Raw genomic sequence first — 18212 nt, 5'->3', positions numbered from 1 at the left:
ATGAAAATTATCAGTGCCAGGATGTAGAAATTTCAATTTTTAATAAATCCTTGTTGTTTTTGGGTGAGTCACCCTTGGATAAACGCAAGTTACAAACTGTTAAAAGTTATATTCCGGAGAAAAAGAAAAAGCTTAAACAACTTGTAAAAAGGAAGTTAGACCTTTTATCTACTTATTCAGATGCTATTGCCATTGATACTTCAGAGGATGATGAATACGAAGCAACTAAAAAAAAAGTTTCCAACACATGTGCTGATGACATTGTTAAAGTGCTCCAGGATAAGTATAAATCAACACAAAGTAAGAGTGAAAAGATCATGACTTTGACAATATTTGTTGCTCAATGGCGTAATCGAAAAGTGATGAGAGAATTCAATTGTTAGCATCGACTTGTATCTAAAGCAAAAGAAGTTTTAATAATCAAAGGTGTTTTATCAACCCCTAACCCAAAAAAAGGGAAATCACTACCTGTACATGTGAAAGATATGGTAAAAGAGTTTATTATTCTGACACTGTTAACTGTGTAATACCTGGAAAAAGATTTTCTAGCTGTTATGGAAAATCGGGAAAGAAAACATTTTCAGAAAAGATTAGTTTTAAGTAATTTGAAGGAAGTTTATCAATTATTTTTAGAAAAGTATCCAAATATCAGAATCAGGTTTTTGAAGTTTGCAGAGCTACATCCAAAAGAATGTGTCTTTGCAGGAGCAAGTGTACTCACTGTGTGCGTATGTACCATTCATCAAAATGTTAAGCTCATGATAGTCAGATCACATATGGATGATTTACAACTAGAAGATGAACTAGAAACCCCAATTAAGAACTACAAACATGCTTTGGCTAAAATTCTATGCAATCCTTCCTGGCCAGCATGTCCTCTAGGCGAGTGTAAAAATTGCCCTGGAGTTGCTTTGCTAAAAGAATGGCTGTTGAAATGCTTTGAAATTAAAAGAGTTGAAGAAATTGAGTATAAACAGTGGACTACAACAGATAGGTCCCAGCTTCAAACCTTTATACAGTCCACTGATGAATTTATTGAAAGATTTTTAGGGAGCTTGAAAACACTTACTAGACATGATTTTATTGCTCAAGAGCAGGCAAAATATTTAGACTGGAAGAAAAACAATTTATCCGATGGAGAATTTCTGGTTATTGGTGATTTTTCAGAAAATTATGCATTTATCATACAAGATGCAGCACATATATATCACTGGACAAATAGTCAAGTAACTTGACATCCTTTTGTTTTAATATGAAGGAAATTTATGTCATGGAAGTTATGTGCTGCTTTTGGAATGTAATACTCATGACACAATTGCAGTTCATCTTTTTCAGCGTAAACTAATTAATTTTTTAAAAGTGAAAATGCACAGCCATCACTAAAAATAACATATTTTAGTGATGGCTGTGCAGCACAATACAAAAACTGCAAGAATTTAATAAATCTGTACTTTCACAAAGAGGATTTTGGTAATCCAACCGAATGGCATTTCTTTGCCACAAGTCATGGTAAGGACCCTTGTGATAGAGTTGGAGGAACTGTTAAACGTGAAGCAGCAAAAGCAAGTTTACAATGTCCATACCATGACCAAATAATGACCACTTATCAATTATATACTTTTGCTAAAGAAAATATCCATGGAATTTCCTTTGAATACCTCACTGCAAATGATTGTCAAATCAAATCCACAAGATTTTTGAATGTTAAAACGATTCCTGGTACCCAAAAACTTCATTGCTTTAAACCATTATCCATGAATGAACTTCAAGTACAAATTATAGTTCCAGTTCTGTTTCTAGAATCGAAAAAATTATGTCACAGAATGTTAGCCAGCTCAACTTCAGTTCAATTACTGGTTACATGGTTGTAGAGTATGATGAACATTGGTGGATAGGTTGTGTGTTGAAGAGCAATCAAGAAAAAAGAGAAATAACCATGAACTTTCTTCACCCTTATGGTCCAGGTCAGTTTTTCTCCTTCAGAGATTCTCCAGATATTTTTACCGTTGATTTGAATGATCTTTTAATAGCAGTCAAACCCAAAACTACAACTGGTCGGTCATACTTCATTACTTCTAAGGAATCTGAAGGAGCAACCAAAGCACTTAGCTTGCATCATCATTTACTATTATAGCTTTTTAAATTTATCATTAGCAAATATGTATTGCAATGGTAATGGTGTAAATATTACACTGCATTCGGTACTATACAGCCATGTAGCTAAAACTGTTAAATTTAAACTGTTGCATTTTTGTTACTTTTCAACAATATACACTGCAGGCCAAAAGTTTCCGGACACTTGATATTTTTTATATAAAAAGCTAAAATCTATCCTGTATCATTAAATTAATCAATAATATTAATTTATAATACTTAAACTTACTAATTTTAAGTGTTTATGTAAGGTTGAGGTCATTAATTAGGTATTACTGGCCTTAAACTTACATAAATAAGTTTGTTTTTTAATTGCTTATTTTAACTTGATATATAGCGTCACATTACTCTTAAGAGTTTTGTCTTGTTAAAGTTATTTATTTGTTGAAACATGAAGGAAATATTTATAATATAATGATATCCGACTAAAATGATTAAGAATATTTAGTTTTGTTTAGTTTTCATTTGGTATTAATGACGGTTGCATTAAAAAGTCTTCAAAAAATTTTTAAAATTTTATAATTCGACTATTTAATTAAAAATATGGGTAAAAAACCTTCTTTAACAGTTGCAAAACGTTCTGAAATAATTACATTACATAAAGAGAGTTATTCAGTTTGTAAAATTTGCAAAAAAGTACAAGTTGCCAGAAGTACTGTACAAGATACCATCAAACGATGGAAAGAAACAGGCATTTTTGAAGACAAAAAAAGATCTGGTAGACCACGGAAGACAACAAAAGCTGAAGATAATAGTATAATATTAATGAGTAAAAGAAATCGAGGACTTACGGCCCCGGAAATAACTTCAGGTTTTAATAGGAGTCATTCAAAATCTATTTCATTAACCACTACGAAACGACATCTTAGACAAGCAGGACTTTCTGGCCGTATAGCGGTCAGGAAACCGTTGCTACGGATTAGAAATAAAAAGAAAAGGTTACAATGGGCTATAGACCACCAAAATTGGACAGAAGAAGACTGGGGAAAAGTACTATGGACCGACGAGTCCAAATTTGAACTGTTTGGGCAAAGGCGTAGAATTTACATCAGAAGAACAACAAGAAAAAATGATCCCAGAGTGTTTAGTGCCGACAATCAAGCATGGTGGTGGGTCAGTTATGGTATGAGGATGTTTTTCTTTAGCTGGTGTAGGTGACCTAGTTAAAATTGAGGGTATTATGAAAAAAGAACAATATAAAACAATTCTAGAAAACAATGCTATACCTTCTGGCTTAAGAACTATTGATCGTGGTTTTGTTTTAATGCAGGACAATGACCCTAAACACACCTCAAAATTATGTAAGAACTATATAAAGGAACAAGAGGATAATGGTGTCCTCAAAAACATGACCTGGCCAGCCCAATCACCAGATTTGAACCCAATAGAGTTACTGTGGGAAGAATTGGACAGAAAGGTCAGACAAAAATGCCCAACATCCAAAGAGCACTTGTGGCAAATATTAGAAGAATCCTGGTTATCAATTACACCCGAAATAATAAATAAATTAATAAATAGGATGCCACGGATCGCAAAAACAGTGATAAAAACTCGTGGGTTATTTTTTGACGAAAAGACAGTTTAATTATAATAGTGTTGTTAGTATTTTTTTTATTCCATTTTTTTTTCTTTTTTTTTTTTTCTTAAATAGTAACTATATGTATCTTTTAAAAAATAAACATGATATTTGAATTTTATTGAAATAATTATGGGAGTTTGAATTAAAAAATTAAACAAAATCCAAGTGTCCGGAAACTTTTGGCCTGCAGTGTGTGTGTGTGTATATATATATATATATATATATATATATATATATATATATATATATATATATATATATATATATATATATATATATATATATAGGCCAAGTATCACCAAATTATAGTATATTTAGTATATGGTAGCTATTATACAGCCTAGAGCCTATGTTCAATAAATTACCTTAAAATACTGTACAATTACAAGGTATTTAAATATTAAATTTTTAGAACCTACTTACACTTTAATACTAATCCCAAAGCTGTTTATGGGAATCCTAAAAAGATTTTTTTATGGGACATCCACAAGAGAAAAAGCAATGTGTAAAAAAAAATTATGACCTTTGACCTTTGCCATTGACCAGGGTCAAAGGTCAAATGACCAAATGACCAATAGCTTTTTTTCTATTGAACTTACCATGGTGTGACCTAATAAAGTCCTATGCTGTAAGAAAGTCCTAATGTAACAAATGATAAATTTTGTATATTATAAAATAATTATTTTGAGAAAATACTTTTTGTTATTTTAATTAAAAGTTTTTGAAGAAACTTTCCATAAAAAAATTGACTGGATTGGTGGAGAATTCGGCCAATCAGAGTATTTGCTCTACTGAGATGTAAATATTCAATATAAGTTAATGCCATTTTGAACATTGCGTCAAAAATTGTATGGTGAAGATTTAGGTTTTTTATTGTAAAAATTTTGTTGTTAAAAAACTATTTTAATCAATAATGGCTCATTAACATGGTAAGTTTGGAATTTGCATGTAAAAACGATCGATTTACACCTAAAAACTAATATTTTTACAAAAAAGTTGATGTGACTTTCTTTTTTCCTCTTTTTTACCGTATACAAAAGAAAGTCCTAGCCTTACAAAAATAATTTAATTTTTTGTTTTAGGCCCAAAAAGATCTTATAAACCATATTCACAACAGGATATGGATGAAGCATAGGATAAAATAAAAAAGAAGACTATGACAATATATGCAGCATCTAAATTTTATAAAATACCTAAGACAACTCTTGTTCAACAAACACAAGGTCGAGCAAAGAGTCAAATAGAGCGTCCAACAATTTTTGATAAAAACGTAGAGGTTAAAATTAAAAACTGGCTAATTGATATGACCAATGTTGGTATGCCAGTCACAAAGAAACTTCTTTTTAAGAGTGTATCTATTTTAGCAAATAAAATGAATCTTGACCAAAAAGTAATTGGCATTTGGAACCTTGATGAGTCATCTCTTGATCTGTGTCCATCTATTAAAAATGTAATTGGACAAAAAAATAGACGATTGTATAACATCACTGCAAATAGTGATAAAGTTTCTCAGTTATGATAACAATAAATACAAGTAATTTATTTGCAACACCTTTGGTTTTGTATCCATATGAACAGCAAATTCCACCAGAAATTGCAGGTGACTTTCCTAAAGATTGGGTTATGAGTAAATCAGCCAAAGGTTACCAAATGTCCCAAACATTTTACGATTATATATCTGGACCTTTCATTGAATTTTTAAGGAAAAATAGTGTCCTATTGCCAATAACTCTTTTTTTAGATGGCCACAAATCACATTTGACCTTAGATTTGGGACAATTTTGCAGAGAAAATAGTATTGTAATCATTTGTTTGCCACCTAATTGCACACATTTTGCACAACCATTGGACCGAGTTTACTTTCATGTTGCAAAAGATATTTGGACCGACACACTATGCATCGCTTAGCGAAAATAGGATTTTGTACATATTTTTTAGTGATTTTTCATATTTAAACATTTTAACTTTTTTTTTTTTTTGCATTTAGTTTTTAACTCTCTATAAAAAAAAAAAATTATTTTTAGTTTTTTTAAACTTGACATCTTAAGGGTTTTTTTGAGGTTTTAAAAAACTCGCATTTTTGTTAAAATCCTTTCAAAGTATATGATAAGTGTTAAATTTCTATATTATTTTTATGCGAAATTCATGTATTTAATTGAATGTAAAACTAGAAATAGAAAAAAAGGGTTTTGGCAAAGCATTTTTTTGCTGATTTTTTGATTTCTTAAACATTGATTGATTTGAGCATGTGGTCACAGAGGTCGCCTTGTTTTTTTTGAATAAAATATAGCTACTGCAAATTGACTTTACTGCCATGCGAAAAAATTGAGGCGACCTCTGTGACCTCATGCTTAAAAATCATTTTTACTACTGTGAGTTTTATTCAAAAACCGACTAAATTCTGTGAAGTAAATGAAAATTCCGTAGTTCAATAACTTCCGGTAAGTTTTTATTTGATTCAATTTTACCTTGCAATGATTTTTATTAACTATCAAAATGGCTACATTCACTCTTCGTCAAATTTTAACACATACATTTCCCCCAAGGCATATATTCTTAAGAAAAAATTTTAAAGCCTGTGCAAAATTTTTGGAGTCTAAGTTTATTGCACTAAATAATGCTGGTTGTATGGTTAGTTTCAAAATTTTTCGAAGACTAGCTTTTGAGTTGATAAAAAACTTTAACAAATGTGGAAAAAAAAGCAGTTTGTTCTTCACTAAATATAAAGATTTTCTGGATAAAAAAATAGAATACAAATCATGTCTGGTAAGTTTTTTATTACTTCTAAAATAAGATGTTATATACATACATACATACATACATACATACATACATACATACATACATACATACATACATACATACATACATACATATATATAAATATAAATATATATATATATATACATATATATATATATATATATATATATATATATATATATATATATATATATATATATATATATATATATATATATATATATATATATATATATATATATGTAGCTTAGAAACAGATCCTAAGCAACACATAAGGAAATATGAGGAGGGACAACTTATTTTAAAAGAGGGTGAAAAGCTGATTCAGCAGGGTAACCTACTCATCAAGCAGGGTGAACAAAAAATGAAGGAGGGCCAATTAATACTTGAAGGTCTTAGACTGAAGTTAAACAGGTACGTATGTGTATATATATATATATATATATATATATATATATATATATATATATATATATATATATATATATATATATATATAAGTTAAAAGTTGTATACATGTTTTAGGAGAAATACTGTAACAATGGGAACACCTGCAGCACCAAAACCTAGAAAATCTTTTTTAGAACTTACGAGTAGGATGAAACGTAAAAGAACTGATAATCTTCAGGGAAAAAAACTGGAAGAACTTCAACATGCTGTAAAAAGGTTTGCATCTGAACATGGGCTGAATTTAAAAAAATTGTTACACAAAATCATCACCTTGGTCCTCCAGGTTTAACCAAGTTAAAAGAATACAAAAAATTGACATATCAAGAGCAGGTGAAATATTCAGAAACTGAAGTAAAATGTAGTCTATTCAATATGATCAAACATTCAGTTTCTAGATTGTTTGAGTATCATTTGGAGGATGAAGATAATTCTATTAAATTTTTAGCACAGGAGGAATGTGATAACTAATGTTATTTGCAAAGTGGAATGCAGCAACTATGAAGAGAGGTGTGGATGATTCCACTGTGTATAGTATAGTGTTTGTACTGTTGGAGATTCGAAGTGGAAAAAAAATACTATGGAAAAACTGTAATCCAAATAGTCCAGATGCAACCCGTCATCTTATGTTTTGTTTTGCAAAGAGACTGCTAGTTTTATTCAAGAGAAGTTTGAACCTTTACAAAATGAAATTTCGTCTTTAGAGAATATTAAGTTTACACTTCATGACAATACTTTTGTTATAAATTCAAGTTTGTCAACTATTTATACCGCAATGAATGATGGTAAAACACTTAATGCTGTGGTATCAAAAATGCTTTAAAAAAATATAGCATCTCAGTGCTGTCATGTATGTCAAGCAAGTCCTAAGGAGTTTAATTCGGAAACCATTTGGAATAAAGATAAAAATGTAGATAAGAATATATTGAAACTTGGAATTTGCAGTCTTCATTTGTGGATATGCAGCATGGAGTGGGTTTTCAATACTGCTTGCAAACTTCCAGCAGTGAAACAAGGAAGAAAAATTCCAGTAAAAAACAGCCAAGAATTTATTGAAAACAAAAAAAAATTCCAGCACTTATTCAAAATACAATTAAATATAAGGGTATCTTATGTCAGGAAGGGAAGTGGTACATCTGACACTGGCAATGTTGCACGAAAATTCTTTAATAATCCATCTGTGACTGGAAGAATTTTAAATTTGAATACCACTATGATCAAACTATTTAGGGACCTGCTCATTGATATGAATAGTACAACCGCAAAACCGGATGTGAAAATTTTCAAGAAGAAATCTGAAAGTCTGTTTGGTCTCATTTCTAATGATCAATTTTTAATAGCCATTCCAATGTCAGCCATTCAAAGTCTGTGCATAGAATGGTAGTTCATGGTGTTTCTTTTATTAAATATTTTAAGTATCCAATAGGTTCTTTGTCTGAGAGTGCCATTGAAGCCAGGAACAAAGCCAACAAAACTGCACAAGTAGGTCATGCACGATTAACTTCTTTTGCTGAAAATACTAGGGATACAGCTAATTATTTATTTATGACATCTGACATGTACCTATACTGTAAGAAGACCAAAATGAAATAGGTATAAAAGCTATAATGCAAGAAGATTAAGCTGATAACTGTTCTTAAGGTAAATATTGGAGAAAGCTATGTGTATCTTTAAATTTAAATATTTAATGTTATCGTTTAATTTTGTTAATGATACATTTTAGGTGCTGGTGGTAGCCAATCTGATAATTCTGAGGTCTTTTCACATAATCAAACAGTATGTTTTTTTTAATGCTTGCAAAAAAAAAAAAAAAAAAAAAAAATACTAATTGTTAGAAAAGTTGAAATATAAGAATCCCAAACTTTCATGTTTGAGGAAAAATTGCATCAATTGGCGTCAAATTAACTCAATTTTGCCATATTTTTGTTTTCCTCAAAGATGTGTCTAAAGTCCTATTTCTATTTAGTGATGCATAGTGCAATTCTTGAAGGCTTGTTGTAAATATTAAATGTTGCTCCACATAAGGATTGCTGAGATACGTTTAGAGTAAAAATTTTAATTATATTTCAATTGTATCTATTTATTACAGTGAATAAAGTTTTTTCTTGAATGTATAATTATTAGAATTAGAATTTGGTGATAGATAATTTCTATAATAAATAGTTTATATCTTAAACTATACTATTTATTACAATAACAAAACTTTTTAAAATTTTAATGTGTGTTGTTAAATAATTTTAGGAAGATAAAGAGTAATGGTTGGTACTAAGAAAAGAAATAAAGGAAGCATCATTAAACCATGCAGCTGTAGTTGATAAGCAACTTTTAAAAAACGACTATTTTCATAGCCACATATTGTTAAAAACCTATTTTAGCATCAGAACCTCTATTCTGCATTTGAGGGGAATGGAACTTCTAGAGTATTTATTTTACTTTTTTTTTATAATAAAATACTTATGTTATTTCCTTTTTTTTTTTAACATGAAAATATCAGTGGAGACTAAAAATGCCTGTAACCCCTAAAAAAGATAAACTGATATATCAGACTTAAATTAAGACTTAAAACTGATAGTTTTAAATATCAAAAACTATCGGTTTTATATCTTTTTAATCAAAAATCGAATTAGTCCGGATAAACCAACTAAAAAACCGGAATGAAACCGGTTTTAAAAAAGACCTGACTTTTTTTTATAAATATATATAAAAACAATCTCATAATTGATGCATTGTTAAAAAAATTATTTCAAAATGTTAAACAGTTCTCTAGTTATAAGGCTATTTCCTTTTTTTTCTATCAGCGCGACGCATAGTGTGACATAGTCATAGAATGGAGAATGCAAAACCTTGGAGTTGCTCTACCAAAAAGGACATTTGCACCCCTGCTCCAAACTGCAATTGCAAAAACACAGGAAAATCCAACTTTAATACCAAATGGATTTAAATGCTGCCATTTGTGTCCTTTTTAACTAGAAAATTTGGATCTTACAAAAGTCCTGTTAAGTGTACAAGAAAATGAAATTCAAAGGGATCCTAAAGAATCCGCTGAAACTCCGGTTATAGCCGAACTGTTAAGTCCAATTGATAAGGTCAAAAATGATTTAGAAACTGATATGACAGATGAGCAATTAAAATCTTTTAGAGCCCATTGTAATCTTATGTATGGGACAGGTGCAATAGAACAAGAAGCCTTATTTTATTACTGGCAGAAGAAAATGGACAAAATAGAGGGTGTTGATCCCACAACTCGAGAAAAGAACATGGTTCTAGAAACGCTATTAGAGGAAACTCCAGTAAGTAATGAGAACTTAACACAACCAGAATTAACAATTTAATTTAATGAGACAGCTTTAGCACCAATTCAAGGACCTTTGCAAGCAAATGACAATGTTTTTGATTCAATATTTGTTAGTCCATAAGAATTTCAGAGTAAAAAAGTACCAAAACAAGCAACAAGAGTTTCATCAGTCATTACATCTGACGAATATATAGCTAGTTTAGAGGAGAAAAAGAGAGCTAAAGAAGAATCAAAAAGATAGAGAATTGAGAAAAAGCAAGAAAGAAAGAGAAAAAAAGCTGAAAAAGAGTTTGAGAAACAGGAAAGAAAGTGAATTTGACTAGAAAATTTGAAAGAAAAACAAGAAAAAGCAGCTAAAGTCTAAAACTATGTAAAATTATATGTAGAATAATGGAAAGGAATTTTTAATTTTATATTATATGTAGAATTAATAAATCTCTGTCAGAAAAATAATGTCTTTAGTCATTTTAATTTTCAAGAAATATATAATACTAAACATTAGGACTTTCTTCTTCACTTATTAGGACTTTATTTTATTCCAAACAAAATTATAGTACTTTCTTTTTGTCATCACCTCGAACTACATTACAGCTTAAATTAAGACTTTTTTGAATGTATTCACGCCTAAAATAGGGTAAAACTGAAAATTTATTTATTATTCAACAATATTATCAAAAAGCAAGAATTCGAATTCATTATTTTTTAGTATTAATTGGCTCTTATAAATTGAGATTTCTAAAACTAAGACTTTCTTACGTCACACCATGGTATCACTTTTTTGTATAGACAGAAAGTTGTTCATCTGTACAAAAGCTTCTGTTTGCCACCAAAATCAACTTCCTAAGTATAATAGCAAAAAAGTTATGACATTTAAAATAACCAAGGACAAGTGAAAAGGTCATAGCTTTGAAAGGTCATATCTCAGGAAATAATTGACCTAAGTCAAAAAAATTTACATATTTTTCTTCTGTCCATATGCCAAACATGTGAGCCAATTTTCATCAAAATCCAAGTTGGTGATGTCGGATGGGCGGTTCCACTTGACGTGGAATGCCCCAGCCAAACAAATCATAAACTTGTATCAACTTGTATCATAAACTTATATCAGTATGAAATTTTACTGATATTAAGAGCACACTAAGTAAAATATTTTCATAAAATAATTAGAAAATATGAGGGTTACACCCGAATATATACACACATAGATCCACACATCACAATGACATTTAAACAAACTTCTTTTTTTTATTTTCAAACTTATTTCTTCCCAAAAATAATTTAAAAGCAAAAGAAGCATAATATATGCATTGGACCTTGAAAAGAAAATATAGAAATAGAGGAAAATATTTTTTTGGATCAACATATCACATAATCAAAATATCAATAATCATACACTTTTTCCAAACAACTTTCTATTCTCTTTTAATTGTTATTAAATGTTCAGAATCATGATCATAAACTATGGTTCAAGTTTATTTTACAAAAAAAATGAAAATATGTTAGGAGAGAAATGAGGTCTTACATGATTTTTAATTCATTCTATCTTTTAAAATAAAGATATGAAAAGAATGAGTTTTTTGACTGATTTATAACTCAACTAAATAATTGAATGTGACTTGCTTATTGATGAAGCCTGATCTAATTATTACTTCTTTTACCTTGTTTACTCTTAATGGCAAATATTTTTTAAAGACTTAACTCGAGTTTATTTCTATAAAAATTACTTCAAATGGATAATAAGCAACTTTGTTTTATTCCAAATTGTATTTCAGAGGAATTTTAAAAAACCTGAGACTAACAATAGTAAAAATAAAATGGTTTTATGTAAAAGCAGCTAACATACATGTAAGGATTATGTACCTCCTCAACTGGTTGAACTTTTGACAAATACAGAACATGATGCAAATGCTTTTCAGCATCAGGATTTAATGCAACATTCCAGATAGGAATCTATTCAAAATTTAATATTCCTAAAATAAATTTTTTTAAGCCAGCAGCAAATAACTTATACAAATATCAAAATTATAAAACAAATAAAATTGATGATAAAGCTCAAATACTTTAATTAAACTTACAACAGGCTGAATTTTTTTTTTGGCTCCAATTTGAATAGCATCAGCTCCTTCAATAATACCCATATGGTAAAGCTGATGTACCAAATTAACAGAGCATATTTGGGATGCTAATTTTTTAGTTGAAGCTATCCCCTTACCAACAATATTTCTGTTTACATCTTTTAACCAAAAACTCATTTCAGCACAAAAAAACCTATCAACATAGTAACAAAGATAACAATTTATATATATATATATATATATATATATATATATATATATATATATATATATATATATATATATATATATATATATATATATATATATATATATATATCTTCAATAAAAAATATTAATAAAAATAAAATTCATAAACAAAGTAATCCTTATGATAGTTAACATTAAATCAGTAGAAAACTGACTTTATTACTTATATAAACATTTTTTGCTAAACATATTTTGGAACTCTCCCACTTTTAACCATTTTATATCCACACCAGTAGTCAATACTGCCATCATTCTAACACTCATTAAAAGCTATATATATTTTAGTAACATTTATTAGTCAATATAGTCAACTTTTGTTTGTTTCATACTTGATAAGTTGGTTGGAGAATGATTTTGCTAAAAACTGAAATCTGAAATAGATATTGAATAGGAAATCATTCAATAGTGAACAATACAAACAATTTCCCCTTTCTCTAAACAAGATTTTCACTTTCAAAGAACAACATAAACAAGTCTAAAATTAATTATTTACTATACTTAAAAAAATTTTTAAAAAAGTTGCTTAGTTTACAACCAGTGAAGTAGTTTTGATATATTCTTCCTCAAAGAAATATCTTGAATTGTTCTTGAAAAAATATCTTGAACAATATCATGTGACTAGTGGATATGGGATTCTATGGTTGTTAGACTTCACATTTGTGTGTACTTTATCTACAAAAAGGGTGCTTTTTTTGTCCAGGTTTGTATAAAATATGGGGCAGAAAACATACAATACTGCTCAAAAAATTAGCACACATTAGATTTAAGTTGTGTTTTTTTCTTTAAAAATGAAATAAAAGTAAAAAATAAGAAATTCAAGGTTTTTTAAAAAACAAAAAATTTTTATTTGACTTTAATTACATTAAGAGAAAAAAAAACTAAAAAAAACAAATGTCTATCACTAAATATCTTTAATCAAAGTTAATATATAAAAAAAAGTTAAAAAAAAGCTGCTCATAAGTTTAGCACACCTGGATTTAAGTTTGCTTTAATAGCGAGATCAATAAGGGATATGTCCACCTTTGTTCTTTATGCATAGTTCACATCTTCTTTTAATTGAATCAAAAAGTAAAGCTGTCGAACGACTCTTTCAAACTTTCCCTAAGATGTTCAGCTGATGTTACGGGAGCTTTAGTGAGTTTGCGGTCCAGTACAGTCCATACATTTTCGATTGGATTAAGGTCAGGTGATCTATCTGGCCACTGAAGTACCTTAATGCTGTTTTCTTGAAACCAAATAGTCACCATTTTCGCCTTGTGACAAGGAGCGTTATCTTGTTGAAACTGCCACTCCGACTCATTACTAAAAAAGATGTCTCTAGTCGGGATTAAATGATTTTCAAGCGTTTTGATATATTTATGTTGATCCATACGACCATCATATAAGTAGCAGAGACCTGGGCTGTCATAAGTGATGCAACCCCATATGCCTACCGAACCTCCACCACCTTGTAGTCACCGCACAAGGAAGCGACTATGAAGCATCTCATTATAGTGTCTTCGGATAATCACTCTATTCTTTCGGTTAATAACTGTAAAGTTGGATTTGTCACTGAATATTATTCTTCTTAGTTCATAATTAGTCATTTTCAAAATAGCTCTACAAAATTTGATATGTTTTAACCGATCAATTGGTTTAAGCAGTGATTTTTTAGCAGCAACGTAGCAACAAAGTTTTTGATCAATCAATCTTCTATTTACAGTTTGTCTTGAGATATGATTTTTTAGAGCCAAGTTCACTTCTTGTGCAATCTCTTTGGCTGAGTATTTAGGGTTTTTTCTTGCAATTCTATATATACTATTATCATCGGTGATACTTGTGATTCTTGGTCCTCCAGATGGGTTTTTGTCTGCAGCAGCACCAGTTTTTTCAAATTTCGGAGTACACATGAACGAGATACAGACTTAAGAGTTCAATCAATTTCAGAGCTGTTGAAACCACTAAGATGTAGTCCTACAATAGGCTGTTTTATTTCAGAGCTAATTGATTTTTTTCCCATCTTATTGGTTACATTATGGACAAAATTTAAGCGAAAAATACCAAGTTTATTTCAAATGAGGTAATACATACTATGTATATCTTAGAAACTTTTGTTCAGTTTTGTTTATGTAAAAATGGATAGTTAAATTTACTTTTTAATAAAAGTTTGACGTCAAAAAGTAAAGAGCGGTAGTTAAAAGACAATAGAAGTGCAAGTGTGCTAAACTTATGAGCAGCTTTTTCACACTGCTTTAATAAGCGGTCTCTGTTTAAGTTAAAAATAGATGGTAAAATTAACGTAACTTTTTTTTCTATTTTTTTTTCTATATAAGGTATGTTTTAATTAACTGTAAATAAAAAAAATTGAAAAGGCATAGGAAGTTTACCGCCTAAAAATTCAATTAAAAGAAGAAAAATGAAACTTAAATCTTATGTGTGCTAGATTTTTGAGCAGCATTGTATAGTTAGAGGCATTTTTTCAAATTGTTCTGAATTTAAAACACATAAAAACCTCTTTACGTTTTAGTTGTTAAACCTACAGGTTTGCTTTGTTGTTTCTGTTTAAAATGATTGACCAAATATTGGAAATACACATAATAATACAAACTCTTTTTATTTAAATAAGAAATATATCTTTACTGAAATGGGTTTTAAAAAGATATCAAATAAAAAAAAAAAAACCATTTAACCTTTATCTCCCATTGAAAAAACACATACATGCAGACATGAAATAATTTTTAAAAAAATTACTTTATGATGGTATTATGATGTTTATTGCTTTTTCTTCTGTTAAGATTTTAAGATTGTTGTTTAAGATTAACTGCTCTTAAGATTTTTTTTATTTAGCACTTGCAAAATAAGATATATACTTCTGATTATTTTTTTGTAAACTTAATAAATGAATATAGTTTATAACATAAACAAAAAATTCAGACAAGAATACTCCTTATTAAGAAATATGTTATTTCAAGCATTTCAAGAATGAAATTCTTGAAATCACTGTTTAACTGTTTAAAAAATAAAATGAATTATTTAAAAAATCAAAGATGCTTGCAGTAACTGGCGTACATAATTAGGGTGATCAGGGTTTCTTTTTTACCTAGTCCATTGAGCACTGAAGATTGAATGAGTTATGAACAACATAATGAAAATCCTTTGCGGAGATTTTTCCATTCTCTTTCTCAATGAATGCTTTGTATTGCATCCTAATGGATCTGAAGTTTCTTGGAGTTCCCTGTTCTTTGAGGTCATCAGATTTAACATCACACCAACAGCAAGGGTGTTTGCTTGAGTGAGACTGAATGCCATAGATGATATTGGCTAACTTCATTTCACATGCAATAAAGAAAGGCACATCAATTGTACCAAGTAAACTTAAATTTTTTTTGACATTTCCATAAGTTTCTGAAACATTTTCAGCAACACCAACAAGTAGCTGACGCTTGGCACTTGTTTTTTGCCCATGCTCTACAACCAGTAAGCTTTTGTCATTTGAGGCTGAACTTGTTTTGACATTTTGACTTCCACCAATGCTGATAACACTCAAGCTGAACTTGAGAAAAGATTCTCCATCATCAATACTTAGTTTGATGAGAGGCGGTGAAGTGATTGCTCTAACCCTGAGAACTGAGTTATTAAAATCCCCTAAACTCTTGCATTGAACAACCTCTACCAAATAATCAGTTTTTGTTGATGGCCTTGCAAGTGAGATTTTGGAAACTTTGAATAAACTTTCAGCTTTTCGACCAGCCATTGTTAAATTTCCCTAAATTATGTTTCAACAATTTTTGAATTTTTGAGTTGCTATCATTTTCTTTAAGTTTTCAAACTTGGTGGCTTGTGAACAATCATGTATTTTTCCTCTTTTGACTACACTGAGACAGTTTGAGCATAATTTATCAAAGCTAGTTGATGATTCTTTCAAATCTTGATCAGTTGAAAAAGTGAGCTTTGTTGAATGTCCTTTTAGTTGGCCAACCTGGCAAATTAAACAATTACAAGAATCAAATCCTCTGGTCTGTGGTCTAATAATCATGTAACTTGGGAAGAGGCAAGTTTCTATCTCCCTTGCCATGCTCATTGCTCTTCAGGAAGTGCATATGCCCAATCATCCTTAAAATCAATGGAATTTCCAGAAAAAATATCTAGTATTCTTTCCTTGATGAAATCAGAAATATGTCTGTCACATTTTGAAAAACAAAAGAAGCATACAGATTGTTGATAATCTTGATTAGCTTTTTTTTTATATGGCATTTTAGTGGTGAGAAAACTGATCTTTGAAAAATAACTTTAGTACAAACTTGTGTTGGTAAAAAATCTTTTTAGTTGTTTAGGCTGTTGAGTGCTTGAATGTAATTTCTTTAATGTTGCGGCTTTTCCCAGAAAATAAGAAACAATTTTTTTTCACATTTTAAAATAGTAGAATAAACTCAAAGCAATAAAAGATTATACATATTTAATTTATATAAAAAAACTTGATACTAATATTAATTTTGAAGTGTTTTTGTAAATCCCCAATTAATTTTGAAATATTTGGTCAACCATTTTAAACAGAAACAACAAAGTAAACCTGTAGGTTTAACAACTAAAACATAAAGAGGTTTTTATGTGTTTTAAATTCAGAACAATTTAAAAAATGCCTCTAACTATATGTTTTCTGCCCCATATTTTATACAAACCTGGACAAAAAAGGCACCCTTTTTAAAGACAAAGTACACACAAACGTGAAGTCTAACAACCATAGAATCCCATATCCACTAGCCACATGATATTGTTACTAAATTAGTTACTTGATATAACTTTGAATCTTTAAAAAGCATAAAAACCACAAAAAGCTCCTATAATTCGACCATTTTTTCAAAGGAGAGACTCCTACTAAAACACAAACCAAAGGTGTTAAATAGCTGATTTTTTGTCAGGTTATAGCCAACACATATGTAAAGAGTTTTTGATATTTTTTAAAAATTCCATACCCCAAAAGTGAAAAAAAAAAAAAAAAAAGATTTACAACAGGGCTCCAAGTGCAATCAGAAGTGCAAAATGCTATAAAACTTTAAATGTGTTTTTCTCTTTTGACTAGAGAGATTAGATTTTAATTTTTACATCTGGTGGTACCTGAGACCTTGCGGTTTAATGCTCCATCAGTCATTTTTTTGATCCTCAAAATTGAGGTTGGAACCAATTTTGGATAGGTATGATTTCAATACACACCAATCAATATTTGTATTGTAGATGGTATTGATTTTTGGAATTTTTTCCTGATAAAATTTCAAAAGCTCTTTTGACATTTTATCACCTTTTTGATGAACATTCAAATTTAAAATAAAATTTTGCTTTTTAATTGAAAAGTGATAACTTTTAAATGATCCTGAATAAAATTATGAATATGTTTAAGTTTTTTGAATTTTTTTTTAAAAAAAAGTGTACAATAATAGATATAAAATTCTTACCTTTCATGATCAGGACCTTCACAAAAGTATTTGAAATCTGCAGGAATTCTGTTTTTGTTTAAAAACTGATGCAGCCTAGGTTTTGCATTTTTTACAGTCCAATTACCATGGAGATGAGCATTGGAGTCAATTTCTTCTACCTGGTAGTTTATATAAGAAAGCATAAATTTAGTCATCATAAAAAACAACACATAACATTCATCCACATAGTATTAACTTCC

The 18212-nt window shown here is 29.4% G+C and overlaps 1 protein-coding gene and 2 pseudogenes across 2 annotated transcripts in view; 2 read left to right on the top strand and 1 right to left on the bottom strand.

Moving 5' to 3' along the window:
• Window positions 1–18212, bottom strand: part of LOC145182198 (ATP-dependent RNA helicase A protein-like) — a 36219-nt gene that overhangs the window by 13827 nt on the left and 4180 nt on the right. For both annotated transcript variants that reach the window (XR_016456628.1, XM_090101176.1), the window contains exons 6-8: window positions 17992–18131; window positions 12314–12506; window positions 12099–12188 (exon numbers count right to left, since the gene is read on the bottom strand). Coding sequence is in view for 1 of the 2 variants with exons in the window: in XM_090101176.1 (XP_089957302.1) it covers window positions 12099–12188; window positions 12314–12506; window positions 17992–18131 (423 nt within the window). In the remaining variant the exon portion in view is untranslated. The remainder of the gene's footprint in view (window positions 1–12098; window positions 12189–12313; window positions 12507–17991; window positions 18132–18212) is intronic.
• Window positions 7414–9199, top strand: LOC149883073 (uncharacterized; annotated as a pseudogene).
• On the top strand, window positions 9778–10479 carry LOC149883072 (uncharacterized; annotated as a pseudogene).

The sequence above is a fragment of the Hydra viridissima genome, unplaced genomic scaffold (assembly GCF_058129835.1).
Source record: "Hydra viridissima isolate aposymbiotic clone 2 unplaced genomic scaffold, HvirCarnegie_v1 scaffold_10, whole genome shotgun sequence".
NCBI lineage: Eukaryota > Metazoa > Cnidaria > Hydrozoa > Anthoathecata > Hydridae > Hydra > Hydra viridissima.
This window is presented reverse-complemented; position numbering and strand designations above follow the sequence as displayed.